The sequence below is a fragment of the Tachyglossus aculeatus genome, chromosome 5 (genome assembly GCF_015852505.1).
Source record: "Tachyglossus aculeatus isolate mTacAcu1 chromosome 5, mTacAcu1.pri, whole genome shotgun sequence".
NCBI classification, from domain to species: Eukaryota; Metazoa; Chordata; class Mammalia; order Monotremata; family Tachyglossidae; genus Tachyglossus; species Tachyglossus aculeatus.
This window is the reverse complement of record NC_052070.1, coordinates 87,610,693-87,629,422: the sequence shown is the minus strand read 5'-3', so window position 1 is coordinate 87,629,422 and position 18,730 is coordinate 87,610,693. Positions and strand designations below refer to the sequence as shown.

At 51.8% G+C, this 18,730-nt stretch overlaps 1 protein-coding gene across 1 annotated transcript in view; it reads left to right on the top strand.

The window, feature by feature from the left end:
* PEBP4 (phosphatidylethanolamine binding protein 4) overlaps positions 1 to 7,980 on the top strand; it is a 212,016-nt gene extending 204,036 nt beyond the window's left edge. Inside the window, exon 7 of the mRNA XM_038747343.1 lies at positions 7,655 to 7,980. Coding sequence (XP_038603271.1) covers positions 7,655 to 7,746 — 92 coding nt within the window. The 3' untranslated portion in view covers positions 7,747 to 7,980. The remainder of the gene's footprint in view (positions 1 to 7,654) is intronic.
* Positions 7,981 to 18,730: the final 10,750 nt, after the last annotated feature.

Below are 18,730 nucleotides of genomic sequence, written 5' to 3'. Positions count from 1 at the left end.
TGCCATCATTTGACAGCATCTGAAGCAGAGTGTTGACGGTCTTGTGTGTACCACTAGCTTGGAAACCTTTTGCCACCCTGACTGCCCTGCTCTTTCTTCCCTGCTCAAAGCCTGAAACACAACAGGCATGTTTCACCCTGGCTTCTGGTCTGTGTGCTGGCTGCCATCTTGGAGTAAAGCTTACTCCTGAGGTTAGAGGCTACCATGGGGGACCTGCATAGCTTAGTGGATAAAACACAGGCCTGAGAGCCAGAGAACCTGGATTCTAAACCCTGCTCCATCATCCGCCTGCTGTGTGACATTAGAAAGGTCATTTAACTTGTCTGTGTCTCAGTTTCCTCAACCACAAAATGGGGATTCAAAACCTACTCTTCTTCCTTCTTGCACTGTTAGCCCCATGTAGGACAAGGACCGTGTCTGACGTAATTAACTAGTATCTACCTCAGCTTTTAGAACAGCGCTTTGACATAGAGTAAGAGCTTAATGAATACCATAAAAAAGGAGAGCGGGGCTGACCCGCCTCACTTCCACAAACCTGCAGAATGCTATCGCTTTCACCCATACACATTTATATTCACTAGCACAGTCACAAACTTTCATTCGCCCCTACATACACATGCACTTATCCTCTCACATCTGGGCACGCACACACCCACACTTATGAATATTACCTTCACTATTATCACCAACTCCACCCCCCTGAGAGGGGCAGACCTTTGTGGCACCAAGAAAACTCTACTCATTTCCCTTCCACCCAGGCCCTCGAGCAGACAGAGGAGACAGACGTCCTCTCCTCTGCCCTCGGGCCTTCCCGGCATTCAGGCCAGGAGCCTGGGGAACCGCCCCACCTGCTCTTAGCCAGCCATCTCAGGTGCCACCATAGCCTGGAAGGACTGCGGCTGTGCTTGTTACTTATTTGGAAATGGCAGATAATAGCGCGCCGTGGTCTGCTCGATGACAGACCTCAGCCACCTCACCCAGGGGTGTCACGTGCACCCCACAGGGCCTCTCGCGAGCCCAGGGAAATCCCCACTCTCATCCGAGAATCAGCACGCAGTAGCTTGCAGGAGAAGATCGGTCTGTGAGAGAGGCACAGAGTCCAAGCTGGCCTGGGGCTCCAGGAGCAGTTTATAGGACTTGGCGGGGGCAAGAGAGGGAAGATTCCTCCAAGCCACTTCCCTGACTTCCATGTCACCCGTCTCTGAGGGTCAGTTACCTAAGGCCCTGACCTTCCAGAGAAAGCTGGGGAGGATGTTTGTGGGACAGTGAACCGTTCAAGTACATTGTCCACTTCATTCTATTCTGGGGTCCCAGGGTCTCCCTCCACCACACACACAAACAAGAAACAGATTCTTCTGAGGCAAAGAATCAGCTGTCGTGTGTTAAACTGGGAGCAACCACTTGCCAGGAAATATCCGAGTTGGAATCCGAGAGGAAAGATTGAAGATGTATGAGGCAGCAGGAGAATGAGTTCAGATAGCAAGAGCATCAGAGGGGTGGGTGGCGGGAGGCAGGGCTCAGGAGCATGGAAGGAGAGGAGCAGAGGCAGAGGTGGCATCAGAAAGAGCCAAAGAGAAGAGTGAAAAGTCTTGAGGTGCAAGAGTGAGGGCAAATAGGACTGAGGTAAGACAACAGGCAGAAAGAAGGGGATGTTTGGAGGAAATAATAGTAATAATAATTGTGATGTGTGTTAAGTCCCAAGCACTGGGGGAGATTCAATACAATCACATCAGACATAGTCCCTGTCCCTCAGGGGACTCACAATCTCAGGGGAAAGAGAGAGCAGTCATTTAATCCTCATTCTGCAGATGAGAAAACTGAGGCACGGAGAAGTGAAGTGGGGTGACTCAGCAGGCAACTGGTAGAGGTGGGATTAGAACCCAGGTCCTCTGACTCCCTGGCTGGTGCTTTTTTACTAGGCCGTGCTGTGAAAGGAACAGAAGTTGGGGCATCGAGAGGGAAGGGAGCAATCTCCCACAGTGACTGGTCTTGGCCACTCTTCACACCCCAGTAAACAGCCGCTTCTTCTGGTAACCCCCTGCCTGTCCCCTCCTCAGAAGCAGGACTGAACGGGAGTTCAGGTTCCCCTCCCCTCCAGGGGCCGCGTCCCTCATCGGCCCTGGAGTCCTCCCAGGGGATAGCCCCTCCAGGGGCCGGCCCCTGAATCAGTGTGTGAGTTTGTGCAAGGCATTTCTCCTGCCTCCATTGGGTCCCACCCACCTAGCAGAGCTGGTAGAACTAGGGGCCTGGCAGAGCCCCAGCTGAGACTGTCCTAGGGCAAATCTCACCCAGGAACCCCTACTCCCGAGTCGACTGAAACTTATGCAGGCCCCAGGGAAGCTGCCGGGTAAACAAGACCTGGCCTGGCCTCCTCCCAGGAGCAGGAGGGAAACCCACAACTAATCTCCAAACTTCATTTGGGCTACTCCTTTCCACCCCTTCCCCACAAGACCTCTTAGCCCAGTTGCTAGCAGGAAGCAAAATTACCCACCCTGTCGAAAGGGGACTGAGAAACTGGCAAAGGTGGGTCAGGGAAAGGAAAACGGAAGAAGGCAAACAGGGCAGGACAACATGTGCATCCACACAGACATATACACACAAGCGCATGTTCACACTCACATTCAGCTCCCCCAGTTTCAGCAGCCCAGGATTACTCTTCTCAGAATGACCACCTGCCCTAGTTTAGCTCAGAGGCTGCTGGGGCCTTGATTGCCATTGTGTTGGCTTGGAATAGAGAGAGTAGAGGGCAGAGAACTTCCTGGGGACTGAACCCCTGCCTCCTCCCCCTCCCCATTCCATCAGCGTCAAAGCCCTCCTCTCCCCTCCCTCCTGCCCTCCCTCTCCCCCAGTTTCTCAGCTCAGTAGGATCCCCCATTCAGCAAATATCCATTGGGTGTAATTGAATGCAGTGGAATGATGCGTTTTCAGCCCCTGAGTGGAAGTCTCTGGATGTCATTTAATGGCACAAAAAAGAAAAGGCTCAGGCCTCCCGCCTACCACCACCAGGATATCATTAATCTTGGCAGAAAAGCATCAGGGCTCCTATCACCAGCCGTCCCGGGATGAGCCAGACAAATTACAGACTGAAGCCTGGCTCTCGGCAGGACTGTTATTAGGCGGGAGTTAGATTTTCTCGGGGCCTGCGACCTCAGATCGAAAGGGGTGGCAGTGCCCAAGACTGGGTGTCCAGGACTTGGGGAGCCAGGGCAGGGCCCAGATGCAGGAGAGAAAAGCCCCAGCCTCATGCAGGCCTTCCCAAGAGAGCTACAGGGAGTCTGATCGGGAAGATCACCTGGCTGGGAGAGGTCCAGACGGATCCCTAAGGAGAGATCCTGAGTTAAACAGCGAGTTTTCCCAGAGCCTCCCCTTACCCTCCTTCCAGGAGAAAAGAACGGGGCCACCAGTGAGGGCCTGAGTCCATGCCCCTGGGAAGTGATCGTTCTCCAAGATAGAAGCAGCTTGAAGGCCCATTTAGGACGACTTGACCTGTCTGTCCGGGAAAAGCAGAGTCTTGAGTTTGGAGCCAGCCCTGCCCTGGACCAAACTACTGGCCAGCCATGAACCTCCACTGGCCCATTGGCATCCTGGGCTCCATTGCCAGAAAAGTTCAGTCACACAGGTCTAGAGAATCGATCCATCAATCAATCAATGGTATTAATCGAGTGCCTGGGGAGTGCAGGGCCACTAGTTCACTTCTGGGTCACTGAAGTTACTTGTTTGGCTTTGCCATCCGAAGGGTCAAAAATGTCTTTTTCTTCCTTTATTAATGGTAGTTATTAAGCTCTTAAGATGTTTCAAGCACTGTTCTGTGCTTGTATGAGATAATCCGGTCAGACACAGTCCCTGTCCTGTATGGGGCTCACAGTCTTGAGTAGGAGGGAGAACAGGTATTGAATCCCCATTTTATAGTTGAGGAAACTGAGGCACAAAGTTAAGTGACTTGCCCAAGGTCACACAGCAGGCAAGTGGCGAGCCCAGGTTAGAACCCAGGTTCTCTGATTCTCCGGGCCCATGCTCTTTCCACTGGGCTATGCTCCTTCAGCATTTGTGAGCTACGCCTTCCAAAGACATTACACGGTAGTAAGGGGAAACATCCTTTCTGTGGAGAAGAACACCAGTACTAAGGAACACCTATCTCCTTAGGACACTGGGCTAGAGGTCCTGTGTGACCTTGGATAAAGCATTTGACTTCTCTGGGCTTCAGTTTCCTCATCTGTGAAATAGGGATTAAATACTTGTTTTCCCACCCCTTTAGACCATGAGCCTCTTGTGGGACCACGTCCAATCTGAGCGCGTTGTATCTTCCCCAGCATTTAGCACAATACTTGGCCCATGGTAAGAGCTCAACAGATACCACTCATTTTTATTTTTATTCTGAATTATAGGGTGCCAATAGGAGAGAGGTGAATAACTTCTCAACTCGCTCTCCACAGGCTGTCCTGGTTCTAACCAAATCCCTTAGGTTTGGGTCATTGCCAGGCACCGCACAGACCCTCCTGACCAGCTGACTCCACACCATTACCTCTGGCCACAAACACCATTTAATAACAAATGCCACAGTTATTATTTTTAATCCCATCATCTTGGGACAAGCAATACATCGGGGTGGGTCTTGGGGTGAGGTGCAACCCTGAGTTTTGGGGGCACAGATTGCAATGACCCTCCCCCATCCGCCTTCCATGGCAACTGCTTCCCGCCACGGCCAAAAAACTCACTTGGGCTCATGGAAAGAGTTTGAGCTGGACAGGATGGGGCTTTCTCAGAGCTGTGACCACAGAACCTGCAGTTGCCTAGTTCCCCGCCCCCCATAAGGCCCTGACTCACTCTCCCACCTCCCCTCTGAGAGCAGGAGAAGAGAGTGAGAGAGAGAGATACATACACACACACACAAAACACAAACACACACACACACACACACACACACACATGTTGCAGGAAGTCGGGGGAGAGAGTGTAAGGGGTCACAGCCAAGGCAAGGATTGGAGAAGGCCAGGAAATGGAGGCTCAGGCCTCCACCCATCTCCTCCTGCTTCTGGTGATAGGATCTGAGGGCGAGGGGCGGCCCAGACCCCTTGACCACCCTGGCCTGGCCAGACCCAAGGAGTCAGGGGGATTTGCTGTGAGGGGAAGGGAGGCCTCCCCCAGGGGGGTGGAGGGGATTTCTCTGTGCCTCTAGAGGCTCACAAGATCAGCAGCACGGGATGACAGTTTCAGTTCCCCTGCTGTGATTCGCTTGTGTCCTTCCTCGTGCTTAGCAGGGGAGGCCCCCGGGTCCCTCTTTGTCCTACAGGGTACCAAGTCCCCAGTGATCTCTCCCAACCACCCCCCCACCTCCTTGATGAATCCAGAATGTTCAACAATGGTCAGCTTCAGCCCTTTGTGCCAGGCAAGGGAATGAAAGAAGAGGGCAGGGATCTCCCTGACAGAACAACGGCAAGAAGTATCCCCTCTTTCCCACCCCCGGCCCTGCGATGGAGGCACGTGCCAGTCTAATAATGTCTCTTTGCCCCAAGGGGCCAGTCCACCCTGGACAGCTTTTACAGATAAAGCTGACTCCCCCCAGCTCCCTACCTGAGGCCCTCATTTCTTCTCCCAACCCCACTGCCTTCTAAACTGAGGGACTCTCAAGCCTTCTCTGCTTCACTCAGGCCAGGAAGTAACCAGGAGAGGGCCAGGGGGGCTGAGGCACCGTGTCCTGTGAGAAAAACAAGAGCTATTGCCTCCTAGTAGCATTGGAGAAATTGAAGCATAAGGGGGTGGAGCAGCTAGTGAGGTCACAGCCCGGCCAGGACTTTCCATATTTTCCCTAATTCTAAGATGGCATCCCCAGGACTCTACATCCACCCGAAACAAACTGAATCTTGGGGCCCAGTGTTTGGGAGGCAGACACCCGGCGTGGGAATATCTTGGCCACCAACCCTCCCATCACACCCCAGGCCAGGGAGCACTGCCCTCTTTGCCCTGCCACTCTGCTTGTCCCAACTGGCCTGGACTGATACATTCTCCCCTGCCAATGAACTCTTCTCCCCTGGGGCTCTCCCTCATGGCCACAGCTCTACCTCAGTTTCTCCAGCAGAGTCACCGGCCCCAAGGCTCGCCTCCCACGCTCTCATCTTCCAGCTCCCCTCTGGGAGATGCCAAGGTAGTGAGATGAAGGTGATACAACTCGGTAGCTCTGCCAACCATGAACTCTCTCTGTCCTCTTGGCCTGCCAGCGGGCAGGGAGGAATCTTGGGGAGGGAGACAAGGAGGGAAGAAGATGGGAAGAGGAGAGAAGGGAGAGGAGGAGGAGGAGAAAGGGGGAGGAGATGCCTTCCTGCCCTTCTCAGGACAATCAACTCGGATGCCTGGAAGAGAGAACACCATGGAATCGAAGAGGGAAAGTGGCTGCTAGGAATACGGGCTTCAGGGTTTGAATGGGAAGAGAAGCAGTGTGGCCTAGTGGAAAGAGAACAGGCCTGGGAATCAGAGGACCTGGGTTCTTGTGGCTCAGTGGAAAGAGTCTCTGGCTTTGGAGTCAGATGTCATGGGTTCAGATCCTGCCTACTGTGTGACTTTGGGAAAGTCACTTAACTTCTCTGTGCCTCAGTTACCTCACCTGTAAAATGGGGATTAAAACTGTGAGCCCCCCTTGGGACAACCTGATCATCTTGTAACCTCCCTGGCACTTAGAACAGTGCTTTGTACATAGTAAGTGCTTAACAAATACCATTATTATTATTATTATTATTATTATTATTATTAATTCCAGCTCTGCCACTTGTCTGTTGTGTGACCTTGGACAAGTCATTTAAATTCTCTGTGCCTCAGTTACCTCAACTGTAAAATGGGAATTAAGACTGTGAGCCCCGTGTGGGACATGGACTGTGCCCAACCTGATTATGTTGACTCTTCTAGACTGTGAGCCCACTGTTGTGTAGGGACCGTCTCTATATGTTGCCAACTTGTACTTCCCAAGCGCTTAGTACAGTGCTCTGCACACAGTAAGTGCTCAATAAATATGATTGAATGAATGAATGAATGACTCTACTCCAGTGCTCAGTACAGTGCCTGGCAAATAGTAAGCACTTAAATACCAATTTTTAAAAAGAGAAAGAAAGGAAGGTGCTACAGGGGGTTGAGATGCCCAGAGAGTGGGCTAAGAATCACCCAGCCTGGGCTCTCTCCCACCTCAGTCAGCATGCAAAATAATAGTAATTATTATCGTACTTTTAAGTGCTTACTATGTGCCAAGCATTCTCAAAGCACTGGAGTAGATACAGTTAATCAGGTTGGACATGGGCTCTGTCTCACACGGGGCTCACACTCAATCCCAATTTTACAGATGAAATCAAGTGACTTGCCAAAGGACATACAGCAGACATGTGGTGGAGCTGGGTTCTAATCCAGGTCCTTCTGATTCCCACGCCCATGCTCCGTCCTCCAGGCCACGCTGCTATCCATGGCTGCGAAAGTCCGGTTTGTGAACAGGTGACCCATGAATCCGGCCCGTTGCTCGAGCTATGCGCTCGGTTACATGGCTGCTCCCGAGTCTGATGGTGGGAAAGCCACGCTGGAGGCCACTGGGCCCCACTCCTTGGTTGCAGTTGGGCCCATTACCCTGCCCATCTTGGTGCCCTCGCCCGCTGCCCTCTGGCTTTCTCTGTCCTTCCAGGGGCCTGGCACATGGAGAAGTTTGTGGAGCGATTCCGCCTAGGCTCCCCAGCGGCGACCACCCAGTTCCTCACCGAGAACTACAAGGACTAGCTCAGCCCCCCGGGAGCGGAAGGAGGAAGAAGGGGAGAGGAGAGGCTACAGATGGGGCTGGCAAAGGGCCCACTGTGGTGACGAGGCCTGGAACTCGTGGGACTCAGTACCCTTGCGAGAGAAGAGGGCCTCCCCTCCAGGTCTCTGTGCACATCTACCCAGGGTTGATAGACAGCAGACTCTGGCCCTTGGGTCTGGCATTCCCACTCCAATAAACATCAACCTCTGGAATCATCTGGTTCCCTGTCGATGTGTTCCAAGATCTCCCCCTCTCCGCCCTTCCCCTCCCCCCGGGCCCTCCTGCCCCCCTCTTCCCCACCAAGCAACATCTGAGGCCAACTCGGTGGGCAAAGCTCTGCCCGGGGTGCCCGGGTTGAACCAGTTTTACCAGTTCGACCCCTACTCCCGATTTAGCAAGCCCTAAAGAGAACAGAACCAGCCTCTGCAACCCGCCTGTCCTCCTTCCCGGGACTGAATCCTGGTCGGGCCTCAGTTTCCCCCACCCCCCGCCCCAGTGAGAGGGCGGAAGCCAAAATCCAAAATGTTAGCAGACACATCAAAGAGGGGACCATATTCACACCCTGCTCTGCATTCCCTGACCCACAGCCAGACTTAGGACAAGCCACTTCAAGCTTTTTTTTTTTTCCTCTGCCCCACGCCTCAGTTTCTTTCCAGGACTTACTCGACCACCCGTTCCCGCCCCAGGGAGTGGCCGGCCTTAATTACGACATGAATGATAAGTGCTTTGAGATCACCAGATGAAAGGCTACAGTTGAGCACGAGATTATTACCAGTTCGCCCCACCGTTTGGTAGCCCGAGGGAGAGAGGGCCCTTCTCGTCTCTCCCGACCACTACTCCCACCCTTTCCCCATATCCAAGCCACTCGGCCTCGGTTTACCTCAACCAGGCCTGAAAATAATAGCGTTGGGGTTTGGGGAAGGAGAATCTGGTTTGGGGCTCTGCCCGGGGCAGGGGACACGAATAAAATGAACTGAAGGACAACTCCAACTTTGGGGCATCTCACTCCCCTAGGGTGAGGGGAGTCCAACCGTCCTCCCCTGTCCTGGCTGGAGCCGAGGGGAGACCCGGGTTTGGGGGGGCCACCGCAGCCTCACCACCCCCAATTCTCCTCTCCTCCAGCCCGCCTGCCCGGCTTGCAATCAAAGCTAAAATAAGAAGCAAGAGGAAATGACCGATTTGCAATGTCAGGGAAGCCGGCTTCATTGGGGACTTTTTGGTGTGTGACCGTCCCCCTTCCCTTTTTTCCCTCCATTTCCCCCCCACCCCCGGACTGGCCGAGAGCTGGAGGCCGGGATAAATAGGAGGTCGTCTTCCTGCAGCCGCACTAAAACGAGACACATCCTCCCGTCTCCCGCTTTTAATTCCTTGTGGCTAGCGTGTTTATTTTGGGTGGGGAAAAAAATCGGATGTTTATCCTTCGAGGAAATTATCGGCTTTCTTTCTTTTCTTCTTCTGCTTCCCTGGTGTTTTGGTTTTTAATTTAGCTGCAGGAGGAAGGAGGGGGAGAGATGGAGGGAGAAAGGGGATGGAGAAGGGAGAAAGGGGGGCGGGGGTGGGGGGGGAAGGAAAAGAAGAAGGAAGAGGGGGAAGGAGGGGAACGATGGCCTAGCTCCCGCCATGCGGCTGAGGGGGCGTTGGAGCCCACCAGGGAGACCCCACGGGGGCCGAGTCGAGAGGCCAAGAGGTCTCTGAAGGTCCGACTCTCTCCCCATCGAACTGCTATGGACCAAAATCCCTCTAAGCCCCCACCCCATAGAGAAGCAGCGTGGCCTGGTGGATAGAGCCCGGGCTTGGGAGTCAAAAGGTCATGGGTTCTAATCCTAGCTCCGCCACTTGTCTGCCGGGTGACCTTGGTCTAGTCACTGGAGAGGCAAAGTGGCTCAGTGGAAAGAGCACGGGCTTTGGAGTCGGAGGTCATGGGTTCAATCCTGCCTCCACCATCTGTCAGCTGTGAGACTTTGGGCAAGTCACTTAACTTCTCTGGGCCTCAGCTACCTCATCTGTAAAATGGGGATTAAAACTGTGAGCCTCCCGTGGGACAACCCTGTAACTTTCCCAGTGCTTAGAACAGTGCTTTGCACAAAGTAAGCGCTTAACAGATACTATCATTATTATTATTATTCACTTCTCAGTGCCTCAGTTACCTCATCTGTAAAATGGGGATGGAGAATGTGAGCCCATGTGGGACAGGGACTGTGTCCAACCTGATTAACTTGTTTCTACCCCAACGCTTAGAACAGTGCTTGGCACATAGTAAGAGCTTTAACAAGTAATAATAATAATGGCATTTATTAAGCGCTTACTATACGCCAAGCACTGTTCTAAGCACTGGGGAGGTTACAAGGTGATCAGTTTGTCCCACGGGGGCCTCACAGTCTTAATCCCCATTTTCCAGATGAGGTAACTGAGGCACAGAGAATTTAAGTGACTTGCCCAAAGTCACACAGCTGACAATTGGCGGAGCCGGGATTTGAACCCATGACCTCTGACTCCAAAGCCCGTGCTCTTTCCATTGAGCCACGCTGCTTCTCATAAGTACCATAATTATGCCTGTTTCCCCACTTGTGTAGGGTGCGGAGGATCATTCTTTGATGCTTTCGTCCTTCCCCTCGTCCCCAAGAAGGAAGGAACAAGGGAATGTCGGCAAAGTGCTTTATGGGCCCGGGAGACAGCACCCGCGGGAAGGGAGAGGGAGTTCATCAATCAGCAAGGTTTTTTTATGGTATTTGTTAAGCACTCACTATGTGCCAGGCACTGTGCTAAGCGCTGGAGTAGATACAAGCTAATCAGGTTGGACACAGTCCATGTCCCACATGGGACTCACAGTAGTAACCCCCATTTTACCGATGAGATAAGGGAGGCTCTGAGAAGCTAAGTGACTTACCCAAGGTCACACGGCAGACAAATGGCTGAGTCAGGATTAGAGCCAGGCCGGTGCTCTCTCCACTAGGCCACTCTCCTTCTCATGGATGGAGAAATGGGATGATGCTAAAAGGGTCCCGGGCTGGGGAGTAGCATGGAGCCCCCGGCCCACCCCACTGGAGACAGAAAGTCAGGGTGCTGGAAGAATGGCTGGTTTAATAATATAATAATAATAATTATGGTATTCGTTGAGCGCTTACTATGTGCCAGGCACCGTACTAAGCACTGGGTGCATACAAGCAAATCGGGTTGGACACAGTCCCTGTCCCACGTGGGGCTCACACTCTCAATCCCCATTTTTCAGATGAGGTAACTGAGGCACAGGGAAGCTAAGTGACTTGCCCAAAGTTACACAGCAGACAGGTGGCGGAGCAGGGATTAGAACCCATGACCTTCTGACTCCCAAGCCTGTGCTCTAAGCACTATGCCAAGTAGCGAAGCCCCCATTCTCTGCCCCGCTCTGGGGACCCGCTGAGGTGGCCAGCATCCCGGCCTTCCAGCTCCTCCGGCTGAGCGCTTCTCCCAGGGCTCTAGCTGTCCTGACTCTCCTCGAGGAAAATCTCTCTCCTGGCAAGGTACTCACTGTTCAGGGAGAAAGCAGAGGGGGGACAAGAGGGAGAAACTTGTCCAAACATCAAAACTAAAAAAGTCCAAGGACATTTGAGAAGGGTGGGAGTGTTTGGGGCGGGGGGGGGCGGTGCCTTTCATCCCGACTCCTATCCCACAGTTCTTTTGGGAAGAGAGGCAGCATAGTGGGGGAGGAAGGAGAGGAGCCTCTCCCAGCCCCAACCGTCGCACTCGCCCCCTCTCCCCCGCGGCCCGGGACGTGAATCTCAGAGGAGCTCCATAGAGAAGCCGCATGGTGTAATAATGATAGCATTTGTTAAGCGCTTACTATGTGCAAAGCACTGTTCTAAGCGCTGGAGATCTTACAAGGTAATCAGGTTGTCCCACGTGGGGCTCACAGTCTTAATCCCCATTTTACAGATGAGGGAACTGAGGCATAGAGAAGTTCAGTGAGGTGCCCAAAGTCACACAGCTGACAATTGGCGGAGCCGGGATTTGAACCCCTGACCTCTGACTCCAAAGCCCGTAGTGGATAGAGCACAGGCCTGAGAGTCATGGGTTCTACTCCCGGCTCTGCCACTTGTCTGCTGTGTGGCCTTGGGCAAATCACTTCACTTCTCTGGGCCTCCGTTACCTCATCTGTAAAATGGGGATTAAGACTGTGAGCTCTCTGTGGGACAGGGACTGTGTCTAATCTGATTTGTTTGTAACCACTCCAGCGCTTAGTACAGTGCCTGTCACACAGTAAGCGCTTAGCAAATATCATTATTATTATTATTATCCCGACTTCTCAGGCCTTCATTGCCGTACTGCAGCTCCTCTTGACCCCCACTCCACCCTCAACCCAAGCTCTCCAAGACGGGCAGTGTAAGGAGTTTCGACACACAATGGCAGCCCAGTTCCTTAGCAACTAAGGAGGGATTTTCTACCAAGACAAAGACCCTTCCCGCACAGCTCTGCCCCGACCAGGTGTCTGATCCTGTAAGATGCGAAACGTTCAGCCAAGAGGGAGCTACCCCCCTCGGGTGGGTATGGGCTAGGCCGGGCCCCCTCCCTCCCCTCCCTGCTGTCCTGATGTTACCCTCAATTACCAACCCTCAACTCCCCGCTGGCGCCTTTCATTCCTGCAACTCAACAGTCGCTAATTAACTTTCCCATCTACACACACACACACACACACATAAATGTCCCTCTTCCCTCACTATCCTTAGGCTCATTATCCCCATTTTACAGACCCGGGGACTGAGGTGAACCAACTTGTTCGTGGCGTGGTGGGAAGGAGAACTCGGGTTTGCCCAGCTCCCAACCACAGCCCTCTCTCCGGAGGAGGAGGGAGAGAGGAGGAGGAAGAGGAGGAAGAGGAGAAAGAACCTGAGCCAGCCGTTATTTGGGGACATGAGAAAAGGGCATACACTTGGGGCTTTTGTAAAGTGAGGAAAAAGTATTAAAAATGAGAGGAAATTGAAAAGAAAGCACATGAAAATAACTTGTTCAGGAGCATCATGGTTTAGGGCCCAATTCCATGATTTCTTCAGAGCCTGTTCTGCCCAGCAGTTGCCGATGCAAGCAGGTCCCAGCTCCAGGCTCCAGTTCCTGGCCCCAGCTCCAAATTCCAGGCCTGAGTCCTAACTCTGGGCCGCAGGACTGTGTCCTAGCTTTGGGCTCCACCTCCAAGTCCCAGCTCCAGACTCCAGGTCTGAATGCCAATTCTGGGCCCCAGCTCCAGATTCCAGGTCTGGGTCCTAGCCCTGGGTCCCAGCTCCAATCCCCAGTTCTGGGCTCCAGGGGTGGACCACAACTCAGGGCCCAGGTTTGGTTCCAGCTCTTGGCCCCAGCTTCTGGGAGGTGTGTGGGGTTTGGCGGTACCTACCCTAAAGAATCAAGTGGAGGAGAAATTCCCCGGATTTCCTGGGGGTGGGAAGCTCCGAGCAAGGAAGAAGGAAGCCGTTCGGCTGGCCTGCCAGCTGGGAGAATTAATATGAAATGCAGAAGAAGCACTCGGCCTGCAGAGTGCTACTAGGGGCGGGGAACCGTTCAGTGCTTCCTGGTGCTGTTAAGCCCCTTTGACTGGCGCTGGCCGACTTTCCCTTCCACGCACAAAGTGAAAGCGGAAACTTGCTGCAGTGAGAGGGTAGTGTGTGTACTTCCTCTTGGCCTCAGGAGTAAGTGCAATAGGCGTTGGAGCTGGGAAATCACACACACACAGACACACACACACAAACACACATACACACACCCCCATTCTGAGGCCTAGTTATCCAAAGAGCATCGAAAATGTGTTTTACCTACATACATGCGCACATTCAACCAGAGAGATGCAGACATATAATAATAATAATAATGATAGCACTTATTAAGCACTATGTGCAAAGTGCTGTTCAGGTTACAAAGTGATCAGGTTGTCCCACGGGGGGCTCACAATCTTAATCCATATTTTAAAGATGAAGCAACTGAGGCCCAGAGAAGTTAAGTAACTTGCCCAGAGTCACACAGCTGACAATTGGTGGAGGCGGGATTTGAACCCATGACCTCTGACTCCAAAGCCCGGGCTCTTTCCACTGAGCCACGCTGCTTCTCTATATACCAAAGCAGATGCCTGCTCACATATTGTACACACATAGACGGTAGTACAAGTGTAAGAATATGCACATGCTGTACATCTACAGATAAATGTACCAATTACTAACAGCCAAAATAGCTAAAGACTATACACTCCTTGTACATTACATGTGTACATTCCCATTGCCTCATCTAATTCCAACTTTCCCAAGCTGTCTGTTTACAGGTACTTATATTACATAGACCCTCAGTGTTTGCTACTAGGCATCCCAGCTCTGCCACTTGTCTGCTATGTGATCTTGGGCAAATCATTTAACTTCTCTGTGCCTCAGTTACCTCATCTGTAAAATGGGGAACGAGACTAGGAGCCCCACTTGGGACAGGGACTGTGTCCCACCTGATTTGCTTGTGTACACCCCAGTGCTTGGAATGTAGTGCGTGGCACATAGTAAGACTGTGAGCCCGTCGTCTAGACTGTGAGCTCGTTGTTGGGTAGGGACCGTGTCTATATGTTGCCGATTTGTACTTACCAAGCACTTAGTACAGTGCTCTGCACACAGTAAGTGCTCAGTAAATACAATTGAATGAATGAATGAAAACCATAAAAATAATAATAATAATAGGAAAACCAGGCAACAGAGTGTGGATGACACTATACAAACCATCTCCACTAAAAACAACTCGAATGCATGTGCCCCCCTTAACTGCTGGGGCCTGAGCAGTGCCCGCCCAAATGGTAAGGAGCCAGGAAAGGTGCCAGGAAAGGTGCCCAACTTACTGGACAAAGTGTCCAAATACGCCAGAGTCTCTTGAGGAGCAGCATGGCTTAGTGGGAAGAACACAGATCTGGGAGTCAGAGGATCTGAGTTCTGATCCCGGCTCTGCCACTTGCCTGTTGTGTGACCTTGGACAAGTCACTTAACTTTTTGGTACCTCAGTTTCCTCATCTGTGAAATGGGGATCAGACCCTATTATCCCTCCTACTTAAACTGTTAGTCCCATGTGGGACAGGGACTGTGTCCAACCTGCTTACCTTGTATCTACTCCAGTGCTTAGAACGGTGCTTGACACATAGTAAGCACTTAACAAATACCACAGTTATCGTAATTAAAAACCTTCACACTCCTGGACACAGCTTTATCCGCAGAAGCTTCACCTTCAAACCAAACGACTCCACCTTCCTACAAGCATATTGTATACAAGAATGGTATCCACTATCTCTCTGCACTTGCACACCCCTGTGTGACCCCCCTGATGGTCGACATCAGACCCTCAAAACACTACAGCAAGTTAAAGCCACTTGTGCCATATTTGCGTGCGTGCGCGCGCGCGCACACACACACACACACACACACACACACACACACACACACACACACACACACACACACACACACACACACACACACTGCCTCCTGCCTAGTATTCTCTTTCCCTTCCTACCCAGAGCACCCAACTCTCCCCATCTTCAAAGCCCTATTAAAATCACAACTCCTCCTGGAGGACTTCCCTGACTGATCTTTTAGCTCCCTGCCCCATTGTGCCATCCCCGGGGGTCTCCTGTGAGCTTGACTCCTCTCCACCAAACACTTTAGTGCTCAACTCAACTCCCACCCCCTCCCCACAACATCTTTAAACTCTTGCTTTCCCCTATCTATAATTTATCTTAGTGTCTGTCTCCTATCTATAATTTATTTTAGTGTCTGTCTCTGCGGCTAGACTGTAAACTCCTAGAGTGCAGAGGTCGGGTCTCCTAACCATACCTGTACTCTCCCAAGCACTTAATACAGTGCTCCACACATGGTAAGTGCTCAATAGAGTTCTTGATAAGCGCTCAATCATGAAGCAGTGTGGCCTAATGGAAAGAGCTCGGGCTCGGGAGTCAGAGGTCATGAGTTCTAATCCCAGCTCTGCCACTTGTCAGCTGTGTGACTTTGGGCAAGCCACTTTACTTCATCATCATCAATCGTATTTATTGAGCGCTTACTATGTGCAAAGCACTGTACTAAGCGCTTGGGAAGTACAAATTGGCAACGTATAGAGACAGTCCCTACCCAACAGTGGGCTCACAGTCTAAAAGGGGGAAATTAATAAATAAATAATAATAAATAAATAAATAATAAATAAATAAATTTATTAATTTTTACTTCTCTGTGCCTCAGTGACCTCATCTGTAAAATGGGGATTAAGACTGTGAGCCCCACGTGGGACAACCTGATGACCTTGTATCTACCTCAGCGCTCAGAACAGTGCTTGGCACTGATAAGCGCTTATCAAGTACCATCATTAATAATGATCGATCGGTTGATTGACCGCACACCTGTCCGTACATCAATACGTACCGATAGACAACTCCTGCGACCCCCCTCCAGAGCCAGCCACGGGCACAGTCCAAACGAGTGTTATATGTTACATACATACATACACCTGTATATATGTTTGTACATCTTTATTACTCTATTTATTTATTTATTTATTTTACTTGTACATATCTATTCTATTTATTTTATTTTGTTAATACGTTTGGTTTTGTTCTCTGTCTCCCCCTTCTAGACTGTGAGCCCACTGTTGGGTAGGGACTGTATATGTTGCCAACTTGTACTTCCCAAGCGCTTAATACAGTGGTCTGCACACAATAAATAGGATTGATTGATTGATTGATTAACGCGAATTGCCCACAGGCCTTTGCGCGTCCCTTGGAACATGTGGCTAAGGATGAAACTTGGTTGGACTTAACCACAAACTCTCACTTAGCCCAAGGGCCGGGGGAGGGAACCGAGAGGGGCGAGAAGCCGCTTTGAGCACGGTCAGGCCTTCCTCTTTCGGCTGATTGTCGAAGGCCAGGGTTGGCCGCCACCCTGCTCCTCCTCCTCCTCCTCCTGGGCCTCCCTCCGGGCCTGGCCGGGCCTGAGGAGGAGGGCTGTTGAGGACTAGATCGGCGGTCAAGTTGCTAAATCCGGCAGCGGCGGAGGGGAAACGCGTCAGTTCCCTGGGGAAGTGGCAGAGCCACAGGACCCCGGGGCCCGACTCCGATGGAACAAACGTCGCTCAAATAGCTTTGACGCTTTGTTTTCGAGCCCAAAATACTCTGCGGCGCCCGCCGGAAGCGTGACTAGGGGGTGGGGAGAGGGTGGTAGTTTGAATTTCCATTGCGGCGACTTTTTCTTTCGGTTGGGGTCGAGAAAGAGCGATTGGCAGCGCTCCGGGGCTGATGGACGAGAGAGGGGAGCGTGGCTCTAAAATTTAGTGTGGCAGCTTTCTCTCCCCCGACCCCACCCCTACAAAGCCCTGAACTTCTCAAGAAACTGTAAACTCTTTGTGGGCAGGGAACGTCTCTACCACTTCCCAAGTGCTTAGTGACCTAGTGGATAGAGAACGGGCCTGGGTGTCCTGAGAGTCAAAAGGACCTGGATTCTAATTCCACCTCCGTCAATTGCTTGCTGTGGGACCTTGGGCAAGTCTCTTAATTTCTCTGGGCCTTAATTTCCTCATCTGAAAATTGGGATTAAGATTGTGAGCCTTACGTGGGACATGGACTGTGTCCAACCTGATTAGCTTGTATGATAATAATGATGGCATTTATTAAGCGCTTACTATGTGCAAAGCACTGTTCTAAGCGCTGGGGAAGTTACAGGGTGATCAGGTTGTCCCACGGGGGGCTCACAGTCTTAATCCCCATTTTACAGATGGGGTAACTAAGGCACAGAGAAGTTAAGTGACTTGCCCAAAGTCACATAGCTGACAGTTGGTGGAGTCAGGATTTGAACCCATGACCTCTGACTCCAAAGCCCGTGCTCTTTCCACTGAGCCACGCTGCTTATATCAACCCCAGCTTTTAGTATACAGTGCCTGACACATGGTAAGAGCTTAATACCAAAAAAAAAAACCCTGCTTAGTGTAGTGTTCTGCACATAGTAGACTCTAAACAAATACCATTGTTGAGGATGATGATGATGATGGTGAAATGACACACCCCCCACCCCGCGCCGCTCCCGGAGTCTCTCCCAGAAGGGAGTGAACACCGCTTCATTTCTTCCTCCGTGGGCAGAGGGAAACTTGTTTGTTGTTGCTTTTAATGGTATTTGTTAAGCGCTTACCACGTGCCAGGCACTGTTCTAAACACTGGGGTAGATATCAACTAAGCAGGTTGAACACAGTCCCTGTCGCACAGTCTTAATCCCCATTTTACAGGTGAGGTAACTGAGGCACAGAGAAATGAAGTGGCTCGCCCAAGGCGTCACGGGAGACAATAATTATGGTATTTGATAAGCGCTTATTATGTGCCGACTGTTCTAAGCGCTGGGGGCAGAGCCGGGGTTAGCACCTAGGTCCTTTTGACTCCCAGGGCCCGTGTTCTAGCCACTAGGCCACGCCGTGTTGAGAGAGGAAGTGTCCTCCTTGCGATGCAGGGAAAATCCAGCCTAATTTTCTCCACGGGACACCCACACACTCCACCCCAAATAATGCCCGCTTCCCACCCTCGGGTACCTCTGCCCCTCTCCCAGGGCGGAGGTTCCCACTCCAGATGGCGAGCTGGCAGCTCCCCGGAGCTTGCCCACCCTGTGACGTCGGGAGGGTCCTCCGCTCCCTCCTCGGGCAACTGAACCAGAACCTGAAGGCCGTGGGTTCAAAATCCACGCCGAGTCCCAGTGAGCGCGCTTCACTGTCTTTGGCCATTCGGGGCCAGGGAACTCAAGATGACGAGCCCGACGGTCTTTGCATTTTTCGTAGACCGGAGCTTTTTAGTCTCACATTTGGCAGAGGGCTGTCACCAATCAATCAATCAATCGTATTTATTGAGCGCTTACTGTGTGCAGAGCACTGTACTAAGCGCTTGGGAAGTACAAGTTGGCAACATATAGAGACAGTCCCTACCCAACAGTGTCATGTGCGCTGCGAATCAACAGAAAGGCT